Below are 24,824 nucleotides of genomic sequence, written 5' to 3' on the forward strand. Positions count from 1 at the left end.
ATGAGCTCATAAAAAACTACATTGATTTTAACCAGTTGGGGTTGTGGGTTAATTCATATTTTCTCCGTTAAATGGGAAGTAGAGTGTTTTCCTCATAAAAGAGACATGAATGTTCACCCTCTTTTAAAATTGGAAGCTGTTTAGTGTGTTCTTCTCTTATCAAATGAAGAACATAAAGCTGCTCTGTACCTTGGAGCTGACTCAAGAGCTAATTCCTTCCCTCTGGGTGCTGCAGTCCCGCAGCAGCACAGGGGCCTCGTCCACCAATATTTCTATAACTCAGTTACACCACGAATCACTCATTTTGATACAAAAAGAAAATGATACCAATTTTTGTATCAAACCCCATTTTTTTGTAAGTTCTTGTTGGCTGCACCAAACCTACACCTTTGCTTTTTCTTCTTCCATCTTGCTATTTTTCCCCTGTGCTCCTCTCCTGACTGGACCAGTTCTTCAATCTATAGATTTTCTTCTACATGTGTGTGGTTCCTCAGGCTTCCAAACCTATTGGAGGAGTTTTGTCGGTGAAGAACAGGGCAGGGAAAGGTGAAGCCTATTCAAACGGCCCCTAAAGGTGTTTTGGTGGTATTGGCAAGTCATGCTTCTCAGAATCCAAACCATAGAGGAAATTAGGGAACATCCGCTAACTTACCTGTCCCTGTACCCTTATATATATATATACACCCTTAGCTTATCTGTCATTCAGCTCATTAGCATTTTCAGGGTTCAGATTGTCCCTAATTGCAGGTGGCATCCTCTCAGAACAAAATGATATAGAACTGATCAGAGAATTAACTGTAGTCAGCAAAGTCGTTTGTTATCGGGCTTTATCCGGACAGGGTTTATTGCCAGGGAGCAGTTCTGCTGTTGTTAACAGCCCGAGGGTGTTTTGTTGAAGAGACCGCCCCTCTCATTCCACAGTTACCCCACGGAACAGACGAAAACTGGCTTCAGAAGCTGTATAATAATTTTGTCAATAAAAACGCGCTCTTTGAAAAGCCGAGGATGTCGAACACTTCCTTCATCGTTCAACACTTTGCTGATAAGGTAGAGTGCAAACAATCCCATATTATTTCACCCTGTTTGGAGCAGTAGCTCATTCAGAAAAGAAACAAACTTGGGAGGTAGTAGAAATATTAACCACGCTTATTTGGAACTTCTATAAAATCTACTGTACAAAGTGCTATTTATTTATTGGTAACGCTTCCCGTTACATGCCATTGAAACATAAGAAGTGCTTACAATAATATATTTGAGGGTATAAAAGTAAATCAGCAAGATAAAGAGGCAGAAGAAGAGCACCGTAAGTGAAATAGCAGAGATTGTAGTCCGTACACATTTTTGTCTCAGTTATTTCCACTTCAATTGTGGTATTCCTACTTTGCTATTTTGATTCGATATCATAGAATAATGAAGAGAGGAGGAGATAAATTCCTCACGCAGGCAGAAGGAACCCGCAGCTGATAGCGGGTCCTGATGGTTCCTTCTGCGTGTAAATTTGCGTTACCCGCCGTAACGACCGCGGTGAAAGTGGCGTTTGGGCCATTTCAGACCCACAAAGAGCTCGTTGGCCCCCACAGCTTAGAGTGAAAATTAGTGTTTTGCTAACTGTTCGTGTTTTGCCGGAAAGTTAATGATTTCACCCATTCGCACAGGTAGAATATAAATGTGAAGGATTTCTGGAAAAAAACAGGGATACGGTGCATGAAGTGTTGATTGAAATCTTGAAGGACAGCAAGGTTTGTGAACTACCAATAATGATCAGTTTTCTGAATATATGAAATTCACTTAGGTCTGGTTTTAAAATACTTGTTCTGATCAGACTTTTAATACGTTGAATCAATTAGTTTAATCTTAATTTTTATTAATATTCTACAAGCATGTTTTTTTTAATGACAAAATAACACACAAGAAGGAAATAGAGTGTATTGAAGCTTTTCATATATGTGTGTTTACTTTGCTGGTTATTTTAGTATTTTTTGTTTTCCTAATATCTCCCCTGAAGAGCATGTTGGTGGCTGATCATTAACAGCTGCCTTCGTTTATTCTTCAAAGAGATGAAGGGAATTCCGGGGCAGATAAAGCACGGGCTGCGTCCTGTGTGCCGGCTGCTGCCCAGCGCTCCAGGGCTCCATCCCCTTCCTCTCTGCAGCCTGGAGACTTCAGCGTTACTATTAAGCAACTCAATTAATCTGACAACAAAAAAATCTTAATTTAAATGAAATATTGTGAAAATATAACCTCAAGTGATCTTGTTTTTAACTCTGTTCCGTGTTTATGTCCATGGTTGCTTGTATTAAAGTAGCTCTTGCAAGCCCACTTAACAGTTGTTGACTTTTGTCTTGCAACTGGTTCTTCAGTTGTTGGTTGGTTGTGCCTTAATGATCCGGTTCAAAGTCCTACAATTCCCGGCCTAAGCATTAAGGTGGATGGGGTTTGCATTTTACGCTATGGTAACTGTAATTTGTATTGAAACGTTATCACAGTTACACAGTATTTAACCGTGATTCTTTCACCACACTTTTAGTTTCACCTGTGTGCAAATTTTTTTCAAGACAATCCAGTGTCCGTTTCACCTTTCAGTTCAACTATAAACATCAAATCCGCCAGACCCGCTCCCAAGCCCCCAAACAAACAGCTCCGGACGACTGTTGGCAGTAAGGTACCGATGCGGGCTCGCGATGGCGGCCGCGGGGGGCGTGCGGTCAGGATCTAAACCCTCAGAAAATCTCCCGGTGTCCAGTCAAAACTGGCAAAGATTGGGCTTTTTACTCAGCTGTAAGCGTTTTAGTAGCAAAGTCGTTGTGTCTGATGTTTTCTAGTTCCGGAGTTCTTTATCTTTGCTCATGGTGACGCTCAATGCAACCACCCCTCATTATGTACGGTGCATAAAGCCGAATGATGAGAAGCTGCCTTTTGAGTAAGTATGTTAGTGCTGTTGAGCTGTTAGACACTTCAAAGAGTCTTTTTCTGTTTCACAGTAGCTACATGTCAGCAAACTGAATGTGTATTGTTGAGCAACTTCCCATACAGAACATGTTTTTCCTTTAAAGGTAGCTGAAATAAAAAATATTGTCTTGCAAAAATAGAATAATTCAGTAATAGTTATTGATATTTAACAATATTATCCTAAAAGTTCTCAAGTCGGATACTAGTGTTTGTGTATTAGTCGTAACGCTTTTAGGGGCAAGGCTGCCCGCCCTTGGTTTCTGTGGATGGACAGTCTCTGTAGGTGTGTTTGCTCTTGTACAGGATGGGTCGGCACCAATTCACATCTAGGGAATAAAAGCCACTGCCATTTTCTTTGTGAACTTCCCTTTTGTCCACAGAAATGTTTAGAAGAGCTTTAGAAGTCAGAAAAGGTATGAGCAGTGTAGCCTCGGCTTTTTCCCACCATTTTTTATCGTTTTAATGTTAAAACACGCTTGCAGGAGTCAGCCCTGATGCGGCCGTTGCTCTGTTTCACGAGCAGACATGGGATCCCTTTAGTTACCGTTTCCAGCTTTGAGCTGCAAAGTCTTGTAATGACAAATGAAATAGGAGGTTTTGCCATATGTGAGTAGGAGGGGAGGAGCAAGGTTTGGTTCTGGATTCGTTTGAAGTGTGCTTGCTCATTTTCTGGATGCCAGACTGTCCATACAAAACACGTTACAAATGGCAGTGTTTCACTGCCGTGAGACTCTGTGTGATAGCAATGAGGGGGAAAATAGCTCAGATAATATAAAAACCCGTCTGAATTAGAGTGGACGAGCTTACCGTGGGTTGGTGAAGGGACAACAGAGTCCTGTGTCAGCCGTGGGAGCTCTCGGGTGGACTCTGCAGCCCGGTGCTGGTGGGCAGAGCCGCTCTGGGTCTTTCCATGCAAATAGAGTGGGGCGATAGCCTTGGACCCAGCTATTCCTAGGCAAATCCTGCTTTATTCCTAAGCAAATCCTGGTTTATTCCTATGGGTGTGCTAAGGAGCACCTGGAGGGGGCTGTTTCCCAGCAGGCTGCTGAGGGAATTCATTTCTGTGTATGTTTTGTGCTGGGAGTGGCACAATTCTTTGTTATCACCGTTAATACTGAAAGAAATTAGGACTTTTCAGATGAGATAAATAAACACGGTCTTCCTTTTGTTTGGAGGAAGAAAAAGAAAACTGAGATACTACCTATCACATATTTAAAAACCCCAGGTGAGACACCATATAAAAAGTAAGGAGTTCAGCATTCTATGGGCAGAAATAGAAATCCAGCCAGTAGAACGGTTATAATTCTGATAGCTTGCCAAAGCCAGCAAAAATGTAACATATGACTCTGCTCTTTTAGGTTTGACTCGAAAAGAGTGGCTCAGCAGCTGCGAGCCTGCGGCGTGTTGGAAACCATTCGAATCAGTGCCCAGAGTTACCCCTCCAGGTGGGACAGCAGCGCCTCTCTGTGTCAAAGAAATGCTTACGTGTCTCGTCAATTAGTTTCATTTGCTAACTTTGAATTCTCCAGGTGGACTTACATCGAGTTTTTCAGCCGTTACAGCATTCTCATGACACAGCAGGAACTCTCCTTAAATGACAAGAAGCAGATTTGCAAGATTGTTTTGCAGCGACTAATCCAGGTTGGTTTGCATGCTCTGACCCGTTATATATTTGAGCATCTATGCTTAATACAAGGTGTCTCTGCCAAGAGCAGCATTTCACTCCTCAGACAGGTGAGATATTTACGTTGTCGCTGTCTTTTGTGATTTAGTGTGTTGCACGCAGGCTTGTGAGTCAATAACCTTGTGTTGTGACACAGTCGTGATTTGCCTGTAGGCAGATGATTTAACCTCTCTGTGCTTAGTATCTCCACTTGTAAAATGGAATATATTCTACCTATATTTATAAACCAGTGAACATAACGATATACATTTGTCAAGTACTAGAAGTTTATGCGCACAAGGGGCTGTTGGTGGAATGCAGCATATTGGAGAGCTGTGGTCAAAACGTGCTGGTTTGCCTGTTGCTCCTGTTTGTTAGGCAAGTCTGTGGTGGTGAGGCTGGCCCAAGCCCAGCCAGCAGTTAATGTCACCATGTTGGGACTCGGTTTAGACTCACGGTGTATAAGGGTGAACACGGGCGCACGTGTGACGTGGCCCCAGCACAGACCCCGCTGGGAACACGGGCTTGAAAGCAGCTTCTCCCCGGAGTTTTCGCGCATACAGCTCGCTGGGTCAAGGCTGGACACGTGTGCCAAAAGGCGTTGAGCCCGAGGAACCAGACTGTAGGAGCGGGTGAAGAGATTACTTTCCAAGCCCTAATGATATGTCCAGATCCCCCCTTTAGTTTGAGATCACTAGTATGCAATTTTTGGATGTAATTCTCTGTTTCCTTCCTGCTAAGTGTGTTTTCCTCCATAAACTCCCCCATCTACAAAGAAGGCAGACGGAATATTCTTATTTAGCAAGATCATGTCATTTCAGAAGAAGTGACAATTTATAAAAGGAAGAACGTGTCTGGTCTGCAATACTAGACTAAAAGCTGAATATACCTGTTGTTTTCATTTTCAGGATTGTAACCAGTACCAGTTTGGGAGAACAAAGATCTTCTTCAGAGCGGGGCAGGTCGCTTACCTGGAGAAGCTGCGGTCGGATAGGCTGCGGCGGGCGTGCGTCCTGCTCCAGCGGCGCGTCCGCGGCTGGCGGCAGCGGCGCCGCTTCCTGCGCATGAGAGAGGCGGCCGTGACCATCCAGCAGTACCTCCGGGGGCAGCGCACCGTGCGGTACTGCTGGCTCAGCACTGGGTTTGCTCCTGGGTGTGCCTGAGGGTCAGACTGATGCCCAGCACTAATGTGAAGTGTGATTTGTAATGAAAGAGCAATTCAGATTGTCTTTCCATCTCCTCTTGATTGTGATTACAGAATCACACAGAATCCCAGAATGTCAGGGGTTGAAGGGCCCTGGAAAGCTCATCCAGTGCAATCCCCCCATGGAGCAGGAACACCCAGCTGAGGTTACACAGGAAGGTGTCCAGGGGTTGGAATGTCTGCAGAGGAGGAGACTCCACAACCCCCTGGGCAGCCTGGGCCAGGCTCTGCCACCCTCACCCCCAACAAGTTTCTTCTCAGATTTAAGTGGAACCTCCTGTGTTCCAGTTTGAACCCATTACCCCTTGTCCTGTCACTGGTTGTCACCAGAAGAGCCTGGCTCCATCCTCCTGACACTCCCCCTTTATATATCTGTAAACATGAATGAGTCCCCCCTCAGTCTCCTCTTGTCCAGCTCCAGAGCCCCAGCTCCCTCAGCCTTTCCTCACACGGGAGATGCTCCACTCCCTTCAGCATCTTTGTTGCCCTGCGCTGGACTCTCTCCAGCAGGCTTGAAAATGTCAGGTTATTCAGGTGTCCTCAGAAAGTCCTCTAGAGGCTCCAGGTGCCATCGGCCAGGTTGCTGAGGGGCTTATCTACTTGTACACACTGTCCTTACCTACATAGGGATCCAGTGGCTTGGGTTCACTGCTGAGCTTCGGAGCCAGGGGAGAGGTCAGGTAGCAGCAAGGAAAGGCAATTTCTGAGGGCCTACAAATGAGTGTGTAGAAATTATGAGAAGGAATTACGCAGCAGAGAAGCTGCTCCGGTCATTCACAGAGCAGACTGAGGGAAGGTGGCTCGCTGTGGGCTTTGAGATGTTCAGAAAGAGCCCATCAGAACAATTGCTTGTGGAAAAGATTGCAAAAATTGTCGATAATTCCCCCTCTTTCACTTTGAAGAAAAAGCTGCATTTTAGCTAGCGGATGCCTGTTTTCAATATCCTACTTGTGTGTGTGCTTGGGCTGAGTGAGAGTATAAGCATGAGAAATCTAATGTGACCTGAGTGAACTTGCTTGTCTTTTGAATGCAGGCAAGCCGTATCTGCAAGGGCTCTGAAGGAAACCTGGGCGGCTATAGTCATTCAGAAGTACTGTCGGGGTTACCTTGTCCGTAGACTTTGCCAGCTCATCCACGTGGCTGCTGTGACAATTCAAGCTTATACAAGAGGATTTCTAGCAAGAAAACGATATCGAAAGGTACAGTCATCAAAAGTTCTGTTTCAGTAGCTGGAATCAGCTATTGCTCTGTAAGAAAGATGGAGACAAGGGCAATGATCACTAATCCTTCACCTTTTGCCTGTCTGGTTCTCATAACTTCTGTTTTTCTGTTGATACTATAAAATACTGTTTCATGGTAGCTTAGATCTAATCTCTGAGCTACAAAGAATTCTGTCGGATTTACACATGGTGCGGATCATTTAGGTGACTGCTACTGTGCTTCAAATGTGTCACAGCCTGGGGATTTCAGTATTTTGATCTTAATGCTTCCACGAGAAGCATCGTCATTGGTAGGGTGTGTGGGTTCACAGAATGTTCTGATTGATGCTGATTGAGCTGTGAATAATTACAGACAGGTGCTGATGTTTTATCTGGCAGATGCTGGAGGAACACAAGGCGGTGATCCTCCAGAAACATGCCCGCGCGTGGCTCGCCAGGCGCAGGTTCCAGAATATCCGGCGCTTCGTGTTGAATATCCAGCTTTCCTACAGAGTTCAGCAGCTGCAGAAGAGAGTAGAAGAACAGGTGAGGGACACCAGTCACTTTACGATTTGTACTCATTTTTTTATCATATCTTCTTCATTCAGAGCTCTCCCATTGGGTAGAGGCTTACGTGAATTACAGTACCCGTCCTTTACTTGACAATGTAGGAGAATACGTAAGGGTTACGGTCCTTTATAATAAACTAATGGTGTTCTTCCTGTGCCCAGGGTAGGAAGCATCATTCAGGTGTTCCCTATATTTTGGGCTAGTGGTGCCAATGGGAAGTTGCAATGAATTCTGTTCTTTCTCAAGGCGTCTGTGCAGTCTCCGGTTGGGGTCACCTGTACTGGGGTGTGTGAGATACTGCTCTGCTGCAACGTAGTTAGTAACTTTGGGGAATTCCATATCATGTTTATTTTGCAGCTTATTTTTGACAGCCATACGAGCCAGATAATCTTTAGGATGGTAGCTTAATCTAATCGATGGCAACGATCCTCGGTTGAAATAGTCATGGCTGGTGTGGGATGGGGAGCAGAAGTAGTTCAGGTGCTTTGTTCAGACTTGTATGAAGCAGTTTCAGGTTTGCCTTTTCCTGGTTTCTTTTAACCCATCTTGCCCATTGCAGAACAGAGAAAACCACGGTTTGCTGGAACGATTGACCAATCTGGCCTCAACTCATATGAACGACATCGATACGATTCAGAAGCTTGAATTAGAGCTCGAAAAGTTAATTGCTCAAAGGAGAACATATGAAGAGAAAGGGGAAAAATATAAAGAGGACAGTGAACAGGTAAATTTTAATTGCCATCTGGGCTTTTCTTTTAGTTTAAATATTGTTTTTCAGTTACTAGATTTACCAAATCCAAGACTCAAGAGTTACTCAGTGACTTCCCTTTTGGGGTGGCGGGAGGGAAGGGGGTCCCCGTGTGCTCGGTGAAATGTGAGACCACCCCTGACCTATTCCTTCGTCCTTTGTAATTTGTATATTGTGCTTTTTGTGTCTACAGAAAATCTTAAAACTTGAGAATCAGAATAAAGAATTGCAAGAACAGAAAGAGACCTTAGAAATAAAGCTCCAAGAAAAAACGGAGGAAATGAAAGGTACAATAGCTAAAAGGAGTTGTAAAGGGGCTATAAAGGCGTTGCAGTGGGGGAAAGTTGTAGTCAGGTTTTCGGCAAAAATGAATGACTTTTGTTCTAATAAAAGCAATATAAATGCTGAATTTACAGTAAATTAAAAGTTGGTCCTAAGCATCTCTTGCTTAGAACGCGTAGTGCAAATGCTTTTAGTTTCATAATTAAATGGAATTTGTACTTTCAGTTGCCAAAGCTTTCCTCCTGTTTCCACGTGTGTTCCTTCCAAGTGTCGCTTCAACCTTGGTTCCTTTAATATATGGCTTTTATGAAACTGATTTCAGAGGGCACGGGCAGCGTGTGAGATCAAGGGTGCTATAGATGAATAACACATGGTGTTTCAGAACCTTTTCACTCTAGAGCATTACTTACAAAATTTACTGTGATAATTTCTGGCACTTGAGAGAGTAATTTCAGCCTTAAAATATGTTAAGGATCGCTAATTAAAACAAAACTTCTCATTGTGGTCATACTGCTGTAATAAATGTGCATAATTGCATGAAGGTCTTTGAAATGTTTTTTGACAGAGAAAATGGATGACCTCACGAAGCAGCTCTTCAATGACGTACAAAAGGAAGAAAACCAGAGAATGTATGGAATCTGAGTTTTATTGCTTTGGAACAGCGTTCTTTTCTTATCTTTCCTTGCATTTCTTTCTCCTGCTGTAGCTGAATTATGCTCCTGTCACTGGTGAGCCTGTGCTGTGCCCTGCTCGGGCAGGGTAACTCTAAAAGAGTTAGAGATTCAGCCTTTCACTGGAAAAAAAGCTCAGTTTTTTTCTTAAATTCAGTCCCAATATCTGAATCAGAGGTAGGGAAATCCAGGGACATTCATCATCCATTTTGTGACTGGTTCTGAGGACGCAGGGTAGCGTTTTCAACTCATTATTGTTCATCTAATTTTTCTTCAGTTAAGCATGTCCTTCCAATTAAAATCAGAGCTGACTTTCACTTATAAATGTACCTAAATAAACCACCTTTTCATTGTTTAGGATGCTTGAGAAAAAACTGCAAAATCAGCAGCAGGACTATGAAAAGGAGATTGAATTGCTCCAGGGAGAAATTAAGATACTGAAGGAGGAAAAAACTCAGCTACAGCATCAAATTCAGCAAGAAATGGTCGTTCAGGACGGCCTGAAAATGGAAGTGGGACGACTGGCAGAACAAGCCCAGGTAAAGTGTGACGCGGTGCCTTTGGGAGGCTGCGCCCGATAGGGCAAGCGGAGAACGCGGATGTTTCATTTATAGATTATCTCCACTAATTTTGTTATCTCCATTGCACTTTTAGAAGATGCAGCTAGTAAGCTGTATTTCATACACCACTATGTTGCATTGTTTTCATATAGTACATAATGTAAGTTATTGCTTGCAGAAAGAAGTGCATGTTTTGGATAGTAATTGTGCTTGAATATTTACATGTTTACATGTGGGTATAATTTTTTCTTTTTCCAAGAAAGCATTAATTGCTCAGGGTTTTTTCATGCCAGTAGTTTATAAATTGAACCTGAAACCAGCACTTTTGTGTAAAGTCACATTTTTCCTTCAAGTCAATCCCACGACACGAACACGTTTCACTACGTTACATCACTGCTCTGCTCTCACGCCTGAGGACCAGATGCTTTAAACCCAAGGCATTTTAAACCTTTTACCATATGAACTTGTTCTTCATGATGATTATCTTTGTGATTTAACTGATGCTCATTCACGCCTTGTCTCAATCCGCAATTTTTCTGGTTCAGAAGGTACCCGAGTTGCAAAAGGAGATTGAAGTGCTGCAGGCGCAGAAGCTGGATGTGGAGAAGCAAGCCCAGGCTCAGAAGCGAGAGCTGAGGGGTGAGCTGCGTACACATAATTCAGAGCTCACCAAGTACAGCGTGACCCGGGCCGGTTTAAACTGCTGGCGCCCACGCCAGCTTTGACAAAAACCAGTTCTCTCTCCCATCCCGTAGTGATTCAATTCTGTGCAGACCTTTACTCGCAAAGTTAAGAAACGAAACCAAAAAACAGCAGCAAAAATAAGTTTTGCAAAGTGATTACTGAATACTGAGACCTGGGGTGCCCCTTTGGAGAAACCGATTTGAACATGTCTCCTTTATGTTTAAAAATCAATACTTACAATTTAAGCTCCACTTAGAATTTAACAAGTAGCTTATAGAGACCCAAGAATACCAAAACAATACATTGTCTATCTTCCATCCAGCCCATCTTTAGCCTTAGGTCCAATAGATGTCAAATACACTCAAATAACTGGCTGAGTTGGGTTCTCTTGGGAACAGGTACTTAAGAAGTTGTGCCCTTTGTTCTGTGCTAACAATGCCATGGAGCAGCCCTGTGTCTGCAGCCTTTGCTGTGGGAGCCTGGAAACAGATGAAAAACCATCCATACATCTCTCATAGTTGTCCAGATCCAGAACGGAAAGAAAGGTTGATGGGTTTAGAAAACAAAGAATATTGGTGCTGTTCCTATGCAGATTCTGCAGCACGTGCAGAATCACAGCCAAGTCCCTCATCACATTCTTGTAGTAAATAAGATCTGTTTACTGAGTGCCAGGAAAGAACCTTGTAGATTTAGGAAGCTGTTGGTCTGATTTTATCATCAAACTTAATTTGAAATGTGTGGAGAACACGATTCCTGTAATAAACTTTCTGTTTTCCAGAGAAGATGTCAGAAGTTACAAAACAGCTTCTTGAAAGTTACGATTTTGATGATGTGAGGAGCAGGTAATTTTGCTCTGAGATCTGTTTTCAAAAGCTCAAGCGATGCATTGGGTTCGCCCGCACACTGATGGTGGTGCCTTGTGTTCCAGACTCTCTGCGGAGGATTTGGAACACTTGAATGAGGATGGAGAGCTGTGGTTTGCCTACGAGGGCTTGAAAAAAGCTACAAGGTTAGTTCAGTTATTCAGTGTTTTCATAACTTGATTTAGAAAATAAAGGAAAAGATCAATGACTAATTTGGCAGCGCAAAACCGAGCACCTGTTCAAGAAATGAACAAATACTATGTTATATGACTCACCGAGCAGCTTAAAAATCACTTTAACAAGCTTTTACTAAGTCAGTGAGATAAGCGTGTATGTGCCGGTCAGGGAAACGTGTTCTCTCTGATATCACGCATAACTTCCAACTCCATTAATGCGCAGGGGACGTAGTGGGATGTCTGTGTGTTGACCAGGGTGCTTTGCCTTCCCTTTGCATTAAACCTGGCCCATTGCTTTGAGGCCGTTCTACAGCTGCCATGCTCTTCTCCCTCTTTTAACAGAGTGTTGGAAAGTCATTTCCAGTCTCAGAAAGAAATATACGAAAAGGAGATTGAAGGCTTGAACTTCAAAGTTGAACATCTTAGCCAAGATATTAGTCATCTACAAAAATTATTTCGCGAGGAAAATGACATAAATGATGGCATTCGGCTTGAAGTCAGCAGGCTAACTTCAGAAAACCTGGTAAGATCGAGCTGGAGTAAAGCAAAGTATGTTTTTCTTACATAGTAATACAATCCCAACATGTACGTGGCACAAAGCCCTCGAGATCTTGTGGTCGTGTCCTTGAAGTCTCAGGGTTTGGACAGGCGTAAACCTGAACTGGTTTTGGTTTTGGTTGTGGTCAGACCATATAGTTTTCTCCTGGAATGCTTCTGGTATTTCAGATTTGATGAAAAGCAGGTTTGCGATACTGTACCTTTCTGTGGGTCGTTGTTGTAACCCTGCTGGGTCCCTCTGGGGTGGAGGTGGCTGTGTTTGGAGCACTCTGATGCTTCATTTTGGATTTGTGGGTGAAATGTGATAGCACAACAGTGCTCTGGCTGTTGCTGAGCGGCTTGCAGGGTGTTGAGGCTTTCTCTTCTTATTCTGCCCCAGCTCACGGGCAAGACGCTGGGTGGACACAGCCGGGCTTAGGCGGCCAGGAGCACATCCTGAGCTGAGCCTTAGAGTGCCAGGCTCGCCTAGGCAAACTGAGCTAGAGGAAGAGAAAGAGGGCATTTGGCTCTATCTGGACCCAGATGTTTTCTCGTTTCTGCTCTTTGTATTCTCTTCCCCGTTCTGCTGGGGCGTGGGGGGCAGGCAAGGGCTGTGAGCAGCTCTGGGGGTGCCTGGCCGCTGGGTCTTCCCACAGCAACCGGCGCTGGTTGTCATTGCACTGAGGGTCTCCAGCTCAAAACCGAGTCACCTCGCTCTTCCCCTCCGGTCCGAGCGCAGAAATGAGCCTCTTTATCTCGGGAGCTGCTTGGCAGCAGTGACCACATCAGCAACCCGAGCTGGGCGAAATGTCCCTGCTCATTGCAGGGGGCTGGATTAGATGAGCTTTGGACGTCCCTTCCAACCCAAACTGTTCTATCATTCTATGAAGATGTTTCTTTCTCTCGGATTGACAAGTTCTGTGATCTGAGAGTGAAAAAACAGATGTGTGGGGTTTCTGGTGGTCACAGAATGGTGCGGTGCTGAGACCGTCCCCACCAGAAGGCGGCTGAGCAGGTCCAGCTCTTCATAAACTGCAGACGAGGCTTAAGAGTCTAAGTACTAGTCCTGTGTAAAACCCCCCTAATGCAGCGGTGTGCTGTTACTCTGTAACCCAGCGCAGAGGAGCGGTGCTGCTGGGCAGGTGCGGAGGTTTAGGTGGCTGTTTCGTTCTCAGAGCGGCGGCAGCAGGAGCCTCCGGAGCCGCCGCACGCGTGGGGCTCGCGGCTCTGCCGGTGGCGGCTGCAGCTTCGCAGCCTCATAGGAGCTGCCGCTGAAATGCACCGTTCTCCTTCTTCTCCAAAAGGTGATCCCAGACCTGAAACAGCAAGTTTCTGAGCTTGAAAATCAAAAACTAGACCTTGAAAACCGTCTTCAAGAGCAGACCATAAAGCTGAAAGGTGAAGTACCAGTGTGGTTCATAGTCTTACAGTTAAGATGAACATAATGAATTCCTTGTATTTGAATTTTAAAAGCTGAAGCAATATTATTGCCTCATTACTTTCTTGCTAGCAGAATATAAGACACACAATGAAAAAATGTGTTGTGTAGTTTATACCTCTGTTATTAAGGAATAAAATATATGCAAATACATGTATTTTTTTCCTCTTTTAAGCTTTTTTTAGGCCACTCAGTTCTGTGGTTTGGGTGTCTGCAGGTGTATCTGATGGGGTTCTGCTGAGGATATGTGTAAGGGGGTATGCACGCTGGAAACAGTCATGAAAAGGGAAGCTATTTGGAAACTGAAGGCACACTGTGAGGGGGACTTTAGAGCGTGTTGGAAAATTCAGAACGAGACACAGAGGGAAAAGCTCTTGCTAAATTTGTTTGTTTGAAAGTTCTGTGTTGAGGAAAGGCCACTTTTCGGAGGTTTCTGAGTCTCCAGCTGTAGCGTCTCTCTAGACAGTTGATTTAATACTCACAAGTAGCTCTACCGCCCACTGCGAGAAGTCGGTAGCGTTAGATTCCCCATCCCTCAGAGTCCCCGTGTGCTGCGCGGTGCTCAGGCGTTTCTTTGATACGTGACCTGTTGTGTCATTCGGTTTCGTTAGATGAAATAAGTTATGAGTGTAAGAAGATATTTACTAACTGCTAGTACAGAACAGCAAGCAAATGTGATTTTTGTTGTTTTTCTTTTGTTTTGGGTTTTGTTGCTAATTATTACTGAAAAAAAATGAAAGAGATGTCTAATCGACTGCATTATGAGCTAGAAGGGAATAGAACACAAAAACGGTAAATATATATATTATATTTCTTTTTAATGTAAGAAATGTAATTGCCATAAGTCACTTAAACTCTTTAAAGCACCACATCCAATGTGAGATTTGTCTTTGAGCCCTGGGTACAGTTAATAGGTAATGGGCAAGTTTGATACAAGAATGCTTTAACAAAAGAAGAATAAGAGACAAAGCTTCCTATCTATCTGTTCTCAGAACAAACGAGGCCCAGGATGAAGCAGACATCAAAGGAAATGGGAGGCTGAAAGTCACAACCCAAGCAGTTGAGGGGCTGAGCAATGGTTTGAGGGCAGATGAAATCCAGGATGAAGTCAAAAACAAGATAAAGCAAGAAACGACTCGACTCACTGTGGAAAACATGGTGAGCAAGTGCAATTGTCAGTGAGAACCTGTACATGAAACTCAGGATAAAAAGAAGGAAATCAGGGTTCCCATGGTGTGGGCCGGATGCTTTCTCGGTCCGTTGTGGAAGAACAAACGTATGAAGGGTTCATGTTCCTTCCACCAAATACACGTAAAAGCACAACACAGTGCTCTTTAATTCTGGCAATAAACGTCTTCTACTGCTACATGTTATTAATTGTATTTGTTCTCAACTCACTGACTGATTATTACAGGATCTTGAAGAAAAACTGGACATGAAAGACAGAATAATAAAAAAATTGGAGGACCAGATCAAAACTCTTACCAAGACTATTGAAAAAAGTAAGATATTATTACGGGATTTTTTTTTAATATAGATTTGGATGTTCAGTGTGTGTTTGTAAGAAAGTATATTTCAAAAAAACCCCAAAAAAGGTAGGGTTAGAAATTCTAAACACTCAGAGAAAAGCGCCAGGGAACCATCAGCAGAAGTTATGGAAAAGCCCTTTCATGTATATTTGTCCCAGCAAAATAATGGACCTAGATTATATGATAAAAGACTAAGCCGGGAGGATCACGTTGTGTCAACAGGAGTCAATTCACACCCTCACGGGAGTGTCTCGGGGCCAGCACTGTTAGTTTTGCCTCAGACGAGTAGCTGCTCCCATTACACTCCAAATGGCAGGTGCTTCCTGATTTGAAATGAGCTTGTACAAAGCTCTTACTGCAGGTAATTCCTCACTATAGGATACACTTCAAAACACGGCAGAGGTGACCAATGTAGAGCTGTATTGTTGCTGTTTATTTGTCTTAGTGCGAGCAATTCCACTGAATCCAGTGAAACCAGTCACATTAATAATATAAATGTTATTGAACTCATGATGCTTGGAACCATAAGCTAACAATGTTATTGTGAACAGGGCCCATACCCTGTTCATTATAGAGAAAACTGCTTTTCTGCAGTCGTTAGTTCTAACGTGAACGTGAGCTCAGTCACTTACCTGCAGGTAACGGTGCTTTTGTGTCTGACAGCGGAGGCTCGTGCGCCAGCTCTGGACAAAGAGTACATCGGAATGATGGAGTACAAAAGAGAGGATGAAGAAAGGATCATCCAGAACCTGATCCTCGGTATTTTAGCAACACTTCACATTTTAACAGCAGTCAGCGGTATTTGGTGTAGAAAACGCCAACCAAAATTACAAGGCGCCGTATTTCACTTCAGTGGGAAGTTGCCTTTTTTCTGCTCTCTTCCCACCAGCAAAACTCGGAGGCTCCACGTTGCTCTTTCTCTACTGCCAGTCATTTCAAATACAGAAGCGCTTCATCTGCATTGAAATAATTTGTCTTACTCCACATAATAGTGACTCTATTATCGTTCTTATTATTTATTCACTGATAAGCTATAAATCTCGAGAGCACCCCAGGGGCTTGAATTTACTTTCTCCCCGGTCATCTACTAAGTCTGTAAGTCACGGGCTTAAATCCGTGTGCGATGGGCTGTGCTCCTGTCTGTCTCTTCCCCGAGGGACCTGTGCTTTCATGTCTCCCTTGTAGAGGGGTTTTGTCCTTCCTCTGAGTTACTCCATAATATCGATCTTATGCCAAACCAGCTTTTTGCGTCAGCTTACAATTAATAGTAAACTCCACACATTTCCCATGTACATTGGTACCCTTATAAACTACTGCTTGGAAAGAGCATCTGTCTTCTCACCTGCTTCAGCCTTGTGAACGTTTGTATCATTGAGAAGGTGTATCCTCAAGCGACGCCAGCACTTGGTGGGGCTTCCAGGGGGAGTTAAATGCAAACTGCTTTCTGAAGTTGTCCTGGCTGGCGTAGCCCATGCTGGACCCTAAAACTGGCCATAGTCATCTCCTATTACTCTGGAAAACTTAATTAATGCTCTTATATGAACACTACTGTTACGGAAGCTTGCAGAAACAAGCAGTTAGCGAATCAGTTATCAAGTGACTGGCCACTGAAGAAGTGAACCCCATCATGCTCGTCTTTTTCAGAATGATACACCGAATCACTGCATTTTCATACAATAAACCTGATTAATCTCCTTCACGCAGATTTAAAGCCGCGTGGAGTGGTAGTGAATATGATACCTGGCCTTCCAGCTCACATCCTGTTCATGTGTGTGAGGTACGCGGATTATCTCAACGACGTTGACATGCTCAAGTCTTTCATGAACGTGACTATCGACGGTATCAAACAGGTTGTTAAGGTAGGAATTATGTTTGGCTGTACTGTGCTTTTTGATTTAAGATACCTGGGGAATGCTCACACTACCACTTGCTACTGTTCCTATAATAGAACAATAATCATTAGTGACAGTCTTTTTGAAGATTGTAGTAGTATGCCTGGAAAGCCTTCAGTTATGGTTCTACTGCGCTGAATACAGAATTAATTAACAGAAATCATCTTTATCTAAAGAGCTTGTTGACAAAACAATTTGAAATATTTTACATTTGACAATGAGTAGCTAATTAGGCACCTGTTCTTGCAGCTCTGGTAAAAGTTGGTGGACAGCAATGAAGGTTCGTCTGTTTGGCAGCAGGCAGATGTCGGAATTTTAAGAGGTTTTTACATTGCTGTTGTACTAGTGTGATGGTTTTTGATCTGTCATTTGGTACTGCAGCATTAGTACTCAAATGATTAAAGTTATGTTGCTGGCTCACGTTATAAATCACGTTATAAATAAGAATTAGTAGCCTGTTGTGTCATCTACATAACCAATTCGGCTGTGTGGATGCTTTATTATGGATTTACCATGCAGTAAACCAGCAGGCATGCTTTGCAGCACTGGCAGGCATTGACTGCTGAATGTTGTATAGAGAATGCCTATAGCTTGTTTGCGAACACATTTATATTTATTTATCTGTTAGAAAAGCTCGTGCTTACTTAGCTGACAAAAATAAAGCATAGGTACACGCAGTTAGAGCTGTGTTTGCGTGAGGTTCGGCTTTGTGCGTGCAGGGGCCGTTCACACCGCACACCGCGACACACACAAATGGGCAGAACTCTTGGCCTCTGAGTTTTTTAGCCATTCTGTCACATACAGAGACTTAAACAGTGTTTACCAGATAAAAGAGGGATGTCTATGTATATTAACCTGAGAACACAGCATGATTTGTTCGGCTGGCACGCTATAGATGCTGCGTGCTCCTTCTGCAACGTATGGGCTGCACTGTGCCAATTCGGTAAGGGTCTGAAGCTGAGTTACTAATTTACCTTCATGAGACAATACTGTGACAAGAGTGCGCTACTTAACATTTCAGGAACATTCAGAAGACTTCGAGATGTTGTCCTTTTGGCTTTCCAATACGTACTATTTTCTTAACTGTTTGAAGCAGTACAGCGGGGAAGAGGTAGGAATGATTTCACCAATAATTCCGTTACTTTACTTGTGACAGAATTTAATTGGAATTGAAAATTATTATAATAATAATTCACCAGCTCACCACTATTCTTTGCAGATAGACATTCATATTGCTCCATGGTAGTACTATATGTCTTACACAAACCATGACAGTGTAAAACTAACAGATCAAGTGAAATCAAGGAAACATTAAAGTTCTAAAGTAGATTAAAGCCATGAGTGGAAGCTGCTAATTATTTGAACTCTTCCACGGGGGTTTAATGTGAGCTGGATTCGAGTTGTCCAGGTACATACATACATACATATATATATATATATATATATATGCATATATATAAAAAACAGTTTTACTATTTTATAATTGTGGCAATTCAAACACCCACTGCTACCAATATGAGATTACAGAAGAAAACCTCAGGAAAGGAACAAAACAATAAAATACCCTTTCCCCACCCCTTATTTCACTTGCTAGTTTAAGCTGTGTTATATCCTGAAATATAACATTATTTTAAATTCTTTTAAATTGCAAACTCTTACTATATTTTATAAGCATAGGCAGACTGAACTGGAATTGCATAGGCACATGAGAATATAGTCTTGAGGATGAAAGCAGAGGCACCATAAGCCTTGGGATCACATAACTCCTGTCTAAACAGCAGTTCTCCCTCTTGTGGTCATCTCGGTAACATCTAAAGAGAGTGGAGAACTGACAACATTTAAACGTAGTTAGTAACAGCCTTTTATAATTTAGTTACAACAGGAGGAAAGGGATGAATCTAGAATGTAGAGTTTTAATCTATATTTGTAACGAACATTCAAGACTTCGCACAAGTTAGGATTCAGTCTAGACCTGAAGCATCCAATTAGCTGTAGCTTTGACTCTTTCTGGGACTGTGTTCACCAGTGATGGAATGAGTTACTCCAATGTATACATTACATTATAGTAACAATTCCTAATTATGCTGTTACGTGATTTCTAATAATTATGTTTACAACTTATAGGAATTTATGAAGTGTAACACTCCGCGTCAGAATAAGAACTGTTTGAAGCATTTTGATCTCTCAGAATACAGACAAATTCTTAGCGACTTGGCCATTCGTATCTACCACCAGTTTGTTCTTGTGATGGAGAACAACATTCAGCCCATGATCGGTAAGGCAGCAGCAGCCCAAACAGGCTGAAATGTGGCTTGTGAAGTATACGAATGAAGCATGTACATGGAGGTGAAGGATGGAGCAGACTTGTTTCTCCTGTTGGTTTATACATACGCGTACGTGCAGGTGTGTTTGTGCACATATAAACCCCACCGAATGGTACATCCCTGCAAGGTTTGGAGAGACGTTTTCCTCACGGTGTCTCCTGGTGTGGGGTAATGATTTGAAACCAATCAACGTTCTACAAAACAAAAGGCTTTTCAGAATTCGTGTGCTCCAGAAGCCTGTGTCAGTATCTCATTTTTCTTGTATCATTTCACTTTTAAAACATCCTGAAAGCAGGCTTTGTTTAAGAATTGTTATAACCGAAAGGAGCTTTAGGAGCATTTGTCTCATCAGTTGTTTTTTGTTGTCTTTCAGTGCCAGGCATGCTGGAATACGAAAGTCTTCAGGGCATTTCTGGCCTGAAACCCACAGGGTTCCGTAAACGCTCTTCTAGTATAGACGACACGGACACCTACACCATGACCTCCGTCCTGCAGCAGCTCAGCTACTTCTACAGCACCATGTGCCAGAACGGCCTGGAGCCCGAGCTGCTGAAGCAGGCGGTGCGGCAGCTCTTCTTCCTCATCGGAGCCGTCGCCCTCAACAGCCTCTTCCTGCGCAAGGACATGTGCTCCTGCAGAAAGGGGATGCAGATAAGGTAAAGCCAGCCGAGCTTCCACGAGCACTCGCTCGAGAACGAACTTTTAACGCTTTCACGTAACGTCCTTTAAGTCACTGGGTATGCTGTAGCTGCTCTACCAGGGTTTTTTCAGCATAGCGTATTACAATTGCTCTTTCCATGGAAACACCAATGGAGGAAAAGACAGAGAAAATGACAGTCTGGAGTTCCAAGTCAGACACGTTCTGGATTCTTTCCGTGCCGGTTCACTCACGATGTCACAAATAGTACTTTAAATAGTACTTTAAACTCTTTCTTGCTGCAGGGCCCTGGCACACAGCAAACCTGACTTGCACTTTGCATGCTCTGTGATGGGAAAGGCACTGAGCCAGAGCCTCTGGGGCTTAAACCCGGCATTAAGAGAACACGCTCCTAACTGTTGTGCAAAGACATGGTTCATTTGTTCTCCGTTAGACAGTCTGCAGGCTGGGGTGAAGAAATCAGTAACATCTTGACCCATCTGGGCATATTACTAGAAGAAAGCTGCCTTAACCTTTAGATCATCAGTTTTAAGCCCGGCCCTGCTTTGTAATTTGCAAAGATTGTTCTCATTCCCTGTGTATGGTCAGTTGTAAATTAGTATTTTAAAGACATATAATGCTCCAGTGTAATAGGCAATGCTGGTATATGTTAGTAGTTTTCTGTAAATGGCAGCTAAACTAATAACTTGCTTTCTATTGTCCAAGCTTTAAGAAATAAAAAAGTAAAAATGATTAGAAATATACAAAGGATTGAATTTACAGATCAATAAGCTATTGTTTGATTTCTACGTTCTACCGTATGGTTTTTAACTTAAAATGTATGAGGGCTGGACTAGCTGCCGTTGGAAGGTCCCTTCCAACCCAAACCGCTCTATGATCCATGAGAAGAGGAGCGCTCTTTCTTTCCAAGTCTTTAACGTTAACTTGCTTGCTTGGGGGAACCTGACACTTCTGTTGATGATTTAACACAGATGTAACATCAGCTACTTGGAAGAATGGCTGAAGGACAAGAACCTTCAAAGCAGCAACGCCAAAGAGCCGCTGGAGCCGCTGGCGCAGGCAGCCTGGCTCCTGCAGGTCAAGAAGATCACGGACGACGATGCCAAGGAAATCTGTGAGCACTGCACGGCTCTGTCCACCGTGCAGGTAACCAACCGTCTGTGTTCTCCTGACAGCACCCACTGCAGAATCCTACCCAAAATCATCTGTTATAAGGAGCTGCTGGCCTTTCCTTTGACAAAACCAGCATTCCACATCACCACTTGTTAAACTGAGCTTTCAACTCTTTATTCCTGATCGTTAGCATTTTAACTGCTGCTGTGGTGGATACTTATCTGCTTCCTTCTGTCCCTTGCTTTTATTCTTAATGGGTTTTCTTCACTTTGTCACAGGCTTTTCTTGTGTTTCCCTTAATTCAGCTTTTCCTACATCTCCTCCATCCTGCTGAGGCCTCTGGAAACAAGTCACAGCAATTATCATATACATAACAACTCATTAGATGACCAGTCAAAATTCTCTCTTCGTTGTAAAATTCTTTGCAGAAGCTTCCATTAAATGTCAATAAATACGTCATATTAATGATTTCTTTTTGTCTTCTCACTCTTTGGTGACATACTAAATCAGTCTTTTGTAATTTGAACAGATAGTTAAGATCCTCAACTCATACACTCCAATAGACGATTTTGAGAAAAGAGTGACTCCCTCGTTTGTTCGTAAAGTCCAGGTAAGAGCTACAACTCTTATTTGTCATATCCAAGTTACAGGATACTCCATACATGCAGGTTTTGATGCTACGTTGACCTTTATATGGTATTATTAGTAAGTTGCTCTGCTTCTAAATATTTGGAACTGATCAAAACAAGTCTCCTTAACATGGTGTGAAAGCAAGATTTGCAATGGGAAGCAAACAACGTACTGGGTTTTCTTTGATTCTTAGTACAATATTTTCCTACCTTTTCTGTTACAATTTCAGGCTCTGCTGAGCAATCGTGAGGATGCTCCACAGCTGATGCTCGATACCAAATATCTCTTTCAAGTGACGTTTCCTTTCACCCCCTCTCCGCACGCCTTGGAAACGATACAAGTCCCCAGCAGCTTCAAACTTGGCTTCCTCACGAGGATTTAATAAAACCGATATTTGGTGTTTCCTCAGAGACGTGAGGACGGGAGCCCTTCATGGCTGGATAGTGCGGCAGCTTGCAGTGAATTAAGCCACTAAAAACTTGTTCTTGAGTCAAGGCTGGAAAAGTAGGATTAATTTCAGCTTGTGAATTCCTCCTCCCGTTTCTTTGGTCCAGCTCTGGTGCAGTGTGTCTCAGAACACACACCGAGCGGGCACATCTGCACATCTTCTTTCTCCCTTTATTTTTTTGCTGGCTTCCCTCTTCCAGTCCAGACACTGAGCAGGAGTGAATGCAGCTGCTCTGCTCTGGTCTTACTGATAAACCGAGCTTAAGTCAGCTTTATTTGTTTCATTTCAATCGCAGGGTCCTCAGGAGCAGCGCGGTCTCCTCTGGCTTTGCTCAGCCTTCCCTGGAACCAGAACACAACCAGCAGTGACTAGTTAGTAGTGATTACTATCAGAGCAACTGGTGAGGGAGCACTCACCTCACCACGAGCAGTGACTAGTTAGTAGTGATTCCCATCAGAACAACTGGTGAGGGAGCACTCACCTCACCATGATCAGTGACTAGTTAGTAGTGATTCCCATCAGAACAACTGGTGAGGGAGCACTCACCTCACCATGATCAGTGACTAGTTAGTAGTGATTACTATCAGAGCAACTGGTGAGGGAGCACTCATCTCACCACGGCGATGACTGTCCTTAGTGAGTCCCCAGTACATAGCAATAGACTTCTAGCTAGCCTATTAGACATAGTTATTAAAACCGGGTACTAAAGCTTTGAAATATTTAAGGGATTCTAATTAATGTAGTTAATTTAAATATTACGGGAAGGAACAATTAATGTGATTATTTTTTTAATACACAGTGTTGGTACTGCTTGCTTAATTTCACAGAACAATCAGTAAATATGAAAGAGGAATCATTCTTGCTGTTTAGCGTTCTTGGTGTTTACTGTGTACAGCGGAATATTCGTGGTGATATCCACAGGGATGTACTCAAAATATATGAAGGAAAAATTCTGTGTTTTGTTCAATAGCAATAAGAACTGTAGAAAATATCAAAGATGTAGGTAGACTAGTATCTTAATCTGTTAAATAAAGTAACTTTTAAATCAATTTGTAGTGCTTTGAGTGATGCAATAGTTATCTTTCCAGTGTGGGATTATCTGATAGAAGTTCCTTGGAGCTGCGTGAACGCTGGTGGATGCTGTCAGTCTATCGCACTGTAAGCCTTTATTTCATGGTGCAGCTGCTTGGCTGTAACATCATACGTCTCCATGTCAGAACAGTTCACTGGCTCCATGAGTTTCTGTAAATATCTTAATGCAAGCAGGTTGTGTTGCTGTAATTTGTATAGAGCCCTTTTCACCTGGGACGGCAGGAGGAAAATCACAGTCCACACTCCCATCCGCATCGCATGGAAGTGTCAGAAGGCATGTGTGTCTATGACAAAAATTATTGATCAAGGGAAATTGTTCTGGCAATTCGATGCCGGGTTACTGCGAAAGGTTTGTGTGAAGTACGTTGTTAACACTGTGCATGCAAACAAAACATAACTTTTAAAGGAAAGTTCAAAATTCTCAGTGTCTGCTGTTTGCTCTCAGACACCCATCTTGCTTTTGCTGACATTCAACCCGTGCATAGGTACAAAATTCTGTTTGTTATCTGTAATTCTTCCAAAGATAAGGAGCAGTTGTAGTGAAGGCAGACACATGGAAGAGGCATTACTTGTAACTTTTCTAGCATGATAACAAAGGAGAAAACTATTTCATCAAATAGGATGATGTGCAATGATGGTCCTTTGCTGCAACGGGAAAGCCCTGAAGTGGCTCCCGAAGAGACGGGCAAGATGCTCTTGGTGTCTCTGGGTGTATTGAGGCTCCTGCCGCTCCTGGCAATAGGACTGGGCAGCTCAGGTGGTGCCTTCCAGTCCTGTGCTCCCATCATAATCTAACAAAACAAGACAAGCACAAGTTACTTGTACCCAAGTGTCTCCTGGGCTGAGACCCGTTTGGTTTCTTCTTTTGTCTTGGATGCTCTTGATTGTCAAATGCAAACATCCGATGAATTATATCATTGACTTCAATGGAGTCAACTTGATAGTGGGAAAAATCAGTCGTTACTCACCTCACCAGGATGTTTAAACCTTAACGCCTGGAAACCACCCAAAAATTGCTACTACATGGAACAGGCAGGTAAGACCTAGTTTACCTGATAGTTCATGTTCTTTATTCTGTATTCTGAAAGAGGGTAGTTAAAATAAAGCCTTTAAGCTATAATTGTCAGTACGTAGCTGACCTGAGGTGATACAACCGGAGAGGCTGAGCTTTAAATACCCTTTAAGCAGACTTAAGAGGAAGGTCGGTCGCCTTTCCGCGCCAGCTGTTGCCCACGGCTTATTTAGTCGTCCTGAGAATCTCCAGGCTCTTGCTGCTTGAAAAGGTGGGTAATTTTGGATATTTATCATCAAGTTTAATTGTACAGAATTTCTCTGTAAGTGGCATATTTCTTAATGTTTCACCAGGCCACCATTGTTCGATTTCTGCTGTAACTTTAAAAACCTACTAAGTTTAAAATTGCAGGTTACAGTGCAAGAGGTTGCAATACTTTTAGAACTTTTTGGCTTAAATATTTTATAAAATAGTACATAAATCCATCATTGTCACAAACGATCTGGGGTATAATACTGCCTTTTGGTTATTCAGAAGTTTTTGGTGGTAGCAAAATGTTATAATGTGTCATAATCTCATTGG

General features: G+C 42.9%; 1 protein-coding gene across 1 annotated transcript in view; it reads left to right on the forward strand.

The window, feature by feature from the left end:
- Positions 1 to 23,141, forward strand: part of MYO5C (myosin VC) — a gene marked incomplete at its 5' end in the record, with an annotated part of 33,424 nt that extends 10,283 nt beyond the window's left edge. Inside the window, 29 exons of the mRNA XM_082060969.1 lie at positions 922 to 1,047; positions 1,656 to 1,739; positions 2,528 to 2,662; positions 2,823 to 2,920; positions 4,308 to 4,394; positions 4,479 to 4,590; positions 5,521 to 5,732; positions 6,850 to 7,015; positions 7,415 to 7,561; positions 8,145 to 8,309; positions 8,527 to 8,620; positions 9,181 to 9,244; positions 9,645 to 9,825; positions 10,392 to 10,485; positions 11,309 to 11,372; positions 11,459 to 11,539; positions 11,912 to 12,092; positions 13,411 to 13,504; positions 14,285 to 14,336; positions 14,537 to 14,702; positions 14,959 to 15,046; positions 15,737 to 15,832; positions 16,778 to 16,932; positions 17,987 to 18,076; positions 19,090 to 19,240; positions 19,663 to 19,945; positions 20,919 to 21,093; positions 21,590 to 21,670; positions 21,920 to 23,141. Coding sequence (XP_081917095.1) covers positions 922 to 1,047; positions 1,656 to 1,739; positions 2,528 to 2,662; positions 2,823 to 2,920; positions 4,308 to 4,394; positions 4,479 to 4,590; positions 5,521 to 5,732; positions 6,850 to 7,015; positions 7,415 to 7,561; positions 8,145 to 8,309; positions 8,527 to 8,620; positions 9,181 to 9,244; positions 9,645 to 9,825; positions 10,392 to 10,485; positions 11,309 to 11,372; positions 11,459 to 11,539; positions 11,912 to 12,092; positions 13,411 to 13,504; positions 14,285 to 14,336; positions 14,537 to 14,702; positions 14,959 to 15,046; positions 15,737 to 15,832; positions 16,778 to 16,932; positions 17,987 to 18,076; positions 19,090 to 19,240; positions 19,663 to 19,945; positions 20,919 to 21,093; positions 21,590 to 21,670; positions 21,920 to 22,072 — 3,675 coding nt within the window. The 3' untranslated portion in view covers positions 22,073 to 23,141. The remainder of the gene's footprint in view (positions 1 to 921; positions 1,048 to 1,655; positions 1,740 to 2,527; positions 2,663 to 2,822; positions 2,921 to 4,307; positions 4,395 to 4,478; positions 4,591 to 5,520; positions 5,733 to 6,849; positions 7,016 to 7,414; positions 7,562 to 8,144; positions 8,310 to 8,526; positions 8,621 to 9,180; positions 9,245 to 9,644; positions 9,826 to 10,391; positions 10,486 to 11,308; positions 11,373 to 11,458; positions 11,540 to 11,911; positions 12,093 to 13,410; positions 13,505 to 14,284; positions 14,337 to 14,536; positions 14,703 to 14,958; positions 15,047 to 15,736; positions 15,833 to 16,777; positions 16,933 to 17,986; positions 18,077 to 19,089; positions 19,241 to 19,662; positions 19,946 to 20,918; positions 21,094 to 21,589; positions 21,671 to 21,919) is intronic.
- Positions 23,142 to 24,824: the final 1,683 nt, after the last annotated feature.

This window comes from Streptopelia decaocto (genome assembly GCF_964273445.1).
Source record: "Streptopelia decaocto genome assembly, chromosome: 9".
NCBI classification, from domain to species: domain Eukaryota; kingdom Metazoa; phylum Chordata; class Aves; order Columbiformes; family Columbidae; genus Streptopelia; species Streptopelia decaocto.